At 44.1% G+C, this 8,757-nt stretch overlaps 1 protein-coding gene across 1 annotated transcript in view; it reads left to right on the plus strand.

Moving 5' to 3' along the window:
• The window catches only part of LOC145363514 (uncharacterized), a 31,815-nt gene extending 23,287 nt beyond the window's left edge, over positions 1–8,528 (plus strand). The window contains exons 6-7 of the mRNA XM_080218707.1: positions 3,333–4,133; positions 8,143–8,528. Coding sequence (XP_080074833.1) covers positions 3,333–4,133; positions 8,143–8,227 — 886 coding nt within the window. The 3' untranslated portion in view covers positions 8,228–8,528. The remainder of the gene's footprint in view (positions 1–3,332; positions 4,134–8,142) is intronic.
• Positions 8,529–8,757: the final 229 nt, after the last annotated feature.

Here is an 8,757-nt window from a genome sequence, read left to right on the forward strand (position 1 = left end):
AAATTGGGGATCTTGCAAGGGTAATGGAGGCGGCGGAGTGGGCAGGGAGCCTTCATAAACACTCAGCGGAGATGCTAAATCCAGATTAAGATCACCCCGATCCCGGCAATAACGTCAAACCCGGGCAGCCTTTCTGCCGCCAGCCCCCGGTTAAAGGCCGCCATCTTTACTGGGCGATGGGCAGCAGGGCGCATGCGCGATCGTCCTGCTCCAGGCTGCAGAATGAAAGCATCTCTGCAGTGCAGGAGGCCATTCGGGCCATCGAGGCTGCACCTACTCTCCAACAGAGCAAATTATCCAGGCCGACATCCCCGTCACCCCACTAATTCACCCTAACCTACACACCTTGGGACGCCAAGGGGCAATTTATCGTGGTCAGTCAACCGGTACCGCACGCCTTTGGATTGCGGAAGGAAACTGGAGCACCTGGAGGAAACTCATGAAGACTCGGGAAGAATGTGCAAACTCCACCCGAGGCCGAAATTGAACCCAGGCTTCCAACACTGTGAGGCAGTGGCACTGTGAGGCAGCAGCGCTAACCACTGTGCCATCCTGTCACCCTAGAATCATAGATAGAACCCTACAGTGCAGAAAGAGGCCCTTCGGCCCATCGAGTCTGCACTGAACACAATCCCACCCAGGCCCTACCCCCATATCCCTACATATTACACCCACTAATCCCTCTAACCTCAGCTACCCTGGCTACTAATGGGCAATTTCTTAGCATAGCCAATCAACCTAACCCGCACATCTTTGAACTGTGGGGGGAAACTGGAGTACCCGGAGGAAACCCTGTTGCGTTGTGAATTTTTATCCTGGACCCACATTGATGGGTTCCAGAAACTCCTTTTACAGGGGATTGGAAGAGGTTTTGACGCACAAAACTGAAACCAAATCCAAAGATGTGCAGTGTCGGTTGCTTGTTTCTTAATTTCTAATTTGGACTGACAGTGATGATTTTCTTACAGGATTAGAAGATCAGTATTTGAAGGTGCGAAACTCAAAGGAAACATCAGATTAAAATCCAACAGAGTCACTTGACTCATCAGAACCCGAATGTAAGTGTGTCTGTGGAAAACAATTCGAACATCTGTGTGACTGGAAAGGGCACTGCAGGATGGCATGGTGGCACAGTGTTAGCACCGCTGCTTCACAGCGCAGGGGACCTGGGTTTGATTCCCGGTTTGGGTCACTGTCTGTGGGCATTCTCCTTGTGTCTGCATCAGTTTCCTCTGGGTGCTCTGCTTTCCTCCCACACTCCTAAGATGTGCAGGTTAGATTGATTGGCCATGTTAAATTTCTTCTTCATGTCAAGTGGTTAGAACAGTTAGTAAGTAGGATTATGGGTATAGGGCCTGGGTGGGATTGTGGTCAAAGCAAATTTGGTGGGCCGAATACCCTCCTTCTGCACTGTAGGGATTCCATGATTGTAATACTATGGAGGGACTTGAGAAGACACATGAGAATTTTACACAGTTGTTGTTGTTTAACCAGTGGGTCAGCAAGGACATATTGATTGTTGAGTGAATGGGAATCTGTGCAGATGATAAAGGCACCAGGTATGCTCCTGAATCACTCCAGCTACTGCTTGATCCCTGAAACCCAGAGCTCAAGTTTCTACAACTGACAGCACTTCCTGTACATGTAGTCATCCAGGACACCGGTTGTGTCTGTGACTTTGCACATAATGCAGGACATGCATTCCACTCGACTGAGCTGCCCTGTCATGCCTTTATTTCTCTTGCGTTAATCAATTGTGTTTTGAATTACTCCTATTAGTCAGGATGGTGTGTGACTTAGAGTGGAACTTGGAAGTGATGATGTTCACATACACCTGCTACTCTTGTGCTTCTGGATGGTGAAGGCTGAGTGTTTGAGAGTACTGGAAGAAAGAATATTACTTTGCATTAAGTTGATCTTTCTCTACACCCTAGCGATGACTGTACCAGTACATTCTGCACTCTTTCGTTTCCTTCTCTATGAATGGTATGTCTTGTCTGTATGGCATGCAAGAAACAATACTTTTCACCGTATGTTAGAACCATAGAGCCCAGCAGTGTAGAAAGAGGCCCTTCGATCCATCAAGTCTGCACCGAACACAATCCCACCCAGGCTTCACACCCACATCCCTACATGTTTACCCGCTAATCCCTCTAACCTAAGCATCTCAGGACACTAAGGGGCAATTTTAGCATGGCCAATCAAGCTAACCCACACATCTTTGGATGTTAATACATGTAACAATAATAAATGAAATCAAATATTATTTATATATGTAGGCCATAGCTTTTTCTTATTCCAGGTGTGAGATTTTTAAAACACTGTCTTTTATACTGAGCACCAACCAGTCAACTGGCCAGTTTGCTGTGATCACACTTATCTTGTAAGCTCACTGTAGGCTTAACCCAGCTGAAATATTAAATAACCAGCCTGTTCCCCTGCAGCAGGGCAAGACCACTTTATGAATGGTGGAAAATGTTATAGAAAGCAAAAGAACACCTCTTTTCCCGTATGTAGAGAACCCCACTCTGATCCAAATTCCCAAATATCCTCTGACTGTGTCACGCTCAGGATCTGGCCTGTCTCACTGCTCGTGCACCACTGAGTGATGCAGATTCGTGCTTGGGAGTTCAGCGTGGGATAAAATATGACATCAAATTTGTGAACCGCTGAGAAGAATTGCCAGGGAGAGGGATGGAGTCTGAATCTAGGGAGTGGAGTTTGTAGCGGAGCCAGAACACCATCAATCTTCCCAATATTTAAATAGAGAAAATTTCTGTTCATCCAGAACTGGTTATCAAACAAGTCAGGATGGTCTGTGACTTCGAGCGGAACTTGGAGGCGATGGTGTTCACACATACCTGCTACTTCGGGCCTTCTCTAGGTGGTGGAGGCTGAGGGTTTGATAGATACTGGAAGTGACCTCCTCAAGTTGTAAAGGCATAATATTCTACACCTTACTCTCCTTCCTCCAACACCTCCCTCCCCCTCTTACTATCCCTCTCTCTGTGTCTCTCATCAGTAGAAGCTAGAGTCATGTGTAGGTTGACACGGGGTGGCAGGTTCTCTTGCCTGAATGACATGAGTGATCCAGTTGTGTTTTGACAACAATCTTGCAGCTTTCATGGTCACTTTTTTCCCAATGCTGGTTTCACAAATTACCTGATTCATTCAGCTCAGTTTCACAACCTGCCTTTGTGATTTGTGGGTTCTCTCTCACTCACTTTTTTTCCCTTTTCAATCAATTTCACAGAAGGGGAGGACTTGCAGCCAGGAAACTAAAACCAAACGTCATATCAAGATCTGACAGAGTCACCCAATTCATCGTAATCTCCCGATCATTGGATTTTGAACATGGAAGGAAAAGGTACCATTCACAGTGGGGAGAAACCACACACTTGTGTGTGTGGACGAGGATTCAGCCAATCATCTGACATGTCAGAACATAAATGCCGTCACAACAGGGAGAAACCGTGGAGATGTAAAGACTGTGGGAAGGGATTCAAATCCCCATCAGAGTTGGAAATTCATCTGCGCAGTCACACTGGGGAGAGACCATTCTCCTGCTCTGAGTGCGGGAAGGGATTCACTAAGTTATCCAACCTGGTAGCGCACCAGCAAAGCCATACTGAAGAGACACCATTCATCTGCTCTGAGTGTGGGAAGGGATTCACTCGGTCGTCTTACTTGCTGCTACACCGGCGAGTTCACACTGGGGAGTGGCCGTACACCTGCTCCACGTGTGGGAAAGGATTCTCTCGGTTCTCGGATCATTTGATACATGAGCGAATTCACACAGGGGAGAGACCATTCACCTGCTCCACGTGTGGGAAAGGATTCACTACCTCCTCCGCCCTGCTGATACACCACCGACTTCACACTGGGGAGAGGCCTTTTAAGTGCCCCATCTGCGAGAAGTGTTTTAAAAGCTCCAACGAATGCATGTCCCATCAACGTATTCACACTGACGAGAGACCGTTCAAGTGCTCTCACTGTGGGACTGGGTTCAAACATTCATCGACTCTCACTGTACACCAGCGAGTTCACACTGGGGAGAGACCGTTCATTCTACCCAAGTTTGGGAAGGCGTTCACTACCTCATCCATCCAGCGGACTCATCAACAAGTTCACAAGTAAGTATAGTGATTGGATATCCATGTTAATCATCTCCAGAACTGACCTATGTTTTCTTTCTATTGATGGTAATAATCTCCAGCACAGATGTAGGAGTTTGATTTGTTTTTTTACACAGAACTCTATCAAATTTTAAGTTTTGAATTTCCCCCATCTTTATGTGGGCGGATGGGAATAGTCCAGTTTCGAAGGAACAAAGGAATGGATGAATTTCAGCAACAGATGAGCTGAAGCAGGAATGAAGTTAGACAAAGTCACTGAGGTGGAAATGGATGCTGTTAGTGATATGTAGTCAGAAACTCAGCTGGGGTGAAAGATGACACCAAGATTGTGAACAATAAGAGGGATGGATAGTGTTGATGGTTAGGGAGTGGAGTTTGTAGTGTAAGACAAAGAAATTGGTCTTCCCAGTATTTAAATAGAGGGAATTTCTCTTCATTCCGTAATGACTGTTGGACAAATCAGGATGGCATGTGACTTGCAACAGAACTGGGAGGTGATGGTTTCCACATAGACTTGATATTCTTGTCCTTCTAGGCAGTGGAGGTTGAGGGTTTTCAAGACTCTATCAATGTTCTTGTTGAGATGTAGATCTATAAGACCCCTCCTTTTCATCCTTGCCTCTCTCGTCACCCTCTCTACTTTCTCCCAGAGATATTCGAAGGTTGTGGGAGGCTGGGTTGAATTTAGTTTGTCAGGTGGATGAGAACATGAAGGGTGGCCCAAATTGGAAGGAAGTAATGTTGGTCACAGAAAGTGATGTTGGACTAGAATGCAGGAGAAACAAAACAAAACATTGAGTATGTGTCGATTGCGGAATGGTGTAAGAGAGACAAATTTACGGAGCTGTACCTGAATGCACGCAGCATTTGGAACAAGGTAGACGATCTAAAGGCACAAATAGCAGTAAATAGGTTTGATATAATTCTCAGTATGGAAACATGGCTGCATGGTGACCAAGACTGGGAGCTGAATATTCAGGATATTGAAGGTTTGGGAAAGACAGACAAGAAGGGGGTTGAGCTGAAGTAGTGGAGTTTTATTGATAAGCAATGGGATCAGTGCAGTAGTAAGAGAATCTCAAATCGGAAGAACAGTCTGTGGAATCTGTTTGGTTGGAGCTAAGAAACAACAAAGGGCAGTGGACATTAGACTTAATAGAGTTGTTTACAGGCCCCCAAATATTAATGGTGATGCGGGGCATAGGATTAATCAGGAGATAAGAGAAACCAGTAGCTTGGGCACCGCTGTGATCATGGGTGACTTCAATCTGCACATAGACTGGTTAAACCAAATGAGCACTAATGCTTGTGGAAACGAGTTTCTGGATTGTGTTAGGGATGGGTTTCTAGAGTAGGTTGCTGAGGAGTCAACTGGAGGAAAACCTGTTCTAGATCCCTTATGGAATAAAAAAGGGCTAATCAATAATCCAGTAGTAAATGAACCTTTAGGAAAGAATGATCGCAGTGTGATAGAATTTTACATTATGTTTGGAAGTGAGGAAGTTCAATCCGAAGCCAGGATTTTAAAGTTGAATAATTGTGAAGACATGAGGGGCAAATTGGCAGAGTTAGATCGGGGAAATATATTAAAAGCAATGACTGTGCTTAGGCAATGCATAGTTTTCAATGAACAATTACAAAACATACAGCATCGATGCATTTCTTCAGAATGGAAATGCCCCCACATCAAAAAAAAGTTCACCATGGCTCACAAAGGAAGTAGAGGGTTGTATCAGATGAAAATATAGTTGACAGAAATAGGTGTAAACTTGAAGGTTGTGAGGTTTTTAGGAAAAAAACAAAGGAAGGCTAAGAAACTGATAGGGAAAGGGAAAATGCGATGCAATGTACAAAAAAAACATGGACTGTAGAAGTATCTATAGAGGTATAAAAAGGAAGTGTTTGGTTAAGACAAATGTGGGTCCATTACAAGCAAACAATTCAGATTGTGGAATAGAGAAATGGCAGAAAATCTAAATCATTACTTTGTGTGTGACTTCACTAAAGAAGGTACAGCAAATCCCCCAAATGTAGAAACACAAGGGTCTAGGGAAAATGTGAAGTTGAAGGAAATTAATAAAACATAGTTGTATTGGAAAAATTAAAGGAACTGAAAGCTGAAAAAACCTGGGGGCTGATACTCTACATTCTAGAGTGTTCAAAGAGATTGTACAGTGGTTAGCACTTCTGCCTAACAGTGCCAGGACTTGGGTTTGATTTCCGGTTCGAATCACTGTCTTGCAGAGTTTGCATGTTCTCCCTGGTTTTCATAGGTTTCTTCCTGAGCTCTGGTTTCCTCAAACAGCCCAAAAGACGTGCTGGTTCGGTGCATTGGCCATACTAAATTCTCCCTCAGTGCACCCGACCATGCACCGGAGTGTGGCAACTAGGGGATTTTCACAGTAACTTCATTGCAGTGTTAATGTAAGCCTAATTATGACAATAATAAATAAACTTTAAACTGTAGAGATAGTGGATGCATTGCTGATCATCTTCCTAAATTCTGTAGATTCTGGAATGATTCCTGAAGGTTGGAAGGCAGGAAATGTAACCTCCCTATTTAATGAGGGAGGGAGAGAGAAAACTGGGAACTACAGACCTGTTATCTGACATCAGTGACAGGGAAAATGCTGGAATCTGTCATAATCATGATCTGACTCAGCCTGTGTTTATGAATGGGGAATTATGCTTGACAAACTTGTTGGAGATTTTTGAAGATGTTAAATTGATAAAGACGAGTCAGTTGGTGTGGACTTTCAAAAGGCTTTTGACAAAGAAGGTTGATGAGAAAAATAAAATCACGTGGGATAGGAGGTGACACATTATCTTGGATTGAGGATTGTTTAACAGGCAGAAAACAGAGAGTTGGAATTAACAGGTCATTCTTGCCTTACTGTGGCGAGTGAGGTACCACAAGGATCAGCACTTTGGGACCCAACTGTTCAGAATATATATCAATGATTTGGATGTGGAGACAGAATGTAATGTTTCCAAGTTGCAGATGATACAAAGCTTGGCAGGAATGTGCATTTTGAAGAATATGTGAAGCTAAGGATTTGTACAGATTCAACCATTGGGCAAAAACATGGCAAATAGAATAAATATAACATGGAAATATGTGACATAACCTATTTTGTTAGAAGGAACAACTGTGCAGAGTATTTCCTAAGCAGTAAGAAATTAGAAAGTGTAGATGTACAAAGGGACTTGGGTGTCCTTGTCCATAAGTCACTGAAGGTTAACATGCAGGTGCAGCAAGCTATTAGGAAGGTTAATGGAATTTTTAAACTATTAAACTATATAATTTTTCAATTATATAGTTTAAATTTATTTATTAGTGTCACAAATAGGCTTACATTAACACTGCAGCGAAGTTACCGTGAAAACCCCTGAGTCGCCACACTCAGGTGCCTGTTCAGGTACACTGAGGGAGAATTTAGCGTGGCCAATGCACCTCACCTGCACATCTTTGAACTGTGGGACGAAACTGGAGCATCTGGAGGAAACTGATGCAGACACGAGGAGAACGTGCAGACTCCACCAGGCAGTGACTCAAGCCCGGATTTGAACCCAAGTCCCTGGCAGTGGCAGGTCCAGGGTCGTTGGCAGAAGTACCAATGACGATGCCACTGTACCAGCCATCAGGAGCTTGGCTAGACCGCACCTGGAGGACTGTGTGCAGTTTTAGTCTCCTTACCTCACAAAGGATATTGTTGCCTTGGAGGGAGTGCAACAAAGGTTCAGGGGGATGGTGGGACTGTATTATGAAGAGAGATTGGGCAAACTAGGCCTGTGTTCTCTAGAGTTTTGAAGAATTAGAGTTCATCTCATTCGTGAACCAGTTGGGTTTTTACAACAATTAGCAGCTTTCTTGGTTACTTTTTCCCAATGTCATCCCTGCAAATTACCAGATTCAATCAGCTCGATTTCACAACCTGCCTTTGTGTTTTTGTGGGGTTCTCTCTCACTCATTTTTTTTTTATTCTATTTTCAACCAATTTCACAGGGTGTCAGAGGGGGAGGATCTGCACTCGGGAAGCTCAGACTTATCATCACCTCAGGATCTGTTGGAGTTTCTCAATTTATTGTAACTTGGATATCATCAGATTTTGAACATGGAAGGAAAAAGCATCGTTCACAGTGGGGACAAACCGTGCACGTGTTCTGCATGTAGACGAGGACTCAGCCAATCACCTGGTTTGTCACAACGCAAGCACAGTCGCACTGCAGGTGAATGTGGGAAGCAATTCAGTTCCCTATCCCAGCTGGAAATACGTTTATGTGGTCACTCTGAGGAGAGCCAATTCACCTGATCTGAGTCTGTGAAGGAATTCATTCAGTTATCCACATTGATGACAACCAGTGAGTTTACACTAAGGAGAGACCATTCTCCTGATCTGTGTACACAAAGGGATTTACTGATTCATTCACTGCTGAAACACCAGCAATTCAGACTGGAGAGAGAGAGAGAGAGACTGTTCACCTACACTGTGTGAGCGACTGACGGAGTCAGCCCACCTGCTGAAAAACCAGTGAGTTCACAAGTTACTGAACGTCGATAGTTTCCAAATCACTGACTTTAGTGTGACAGTCATTTTCTTACCTGGGTCAATGTTATTTA

This window comes from Carcharhinus amblyrhynchos, unplaced genomic scaffold (assembly GCF_965287045.1).
Source record: "Carcharhinus amblyrhynchos unplaced genomic scaffold, sCarAmb.v2.hapA scaffold_39, whole genome shotgun sequence".
NCBI lineage: Eukaryota > Metazoa > Chordata > Chondrichthyes > Carcharhiniformes > Carcharhinidae > Carcharhinus > Carcharhinus amblyrhynchos.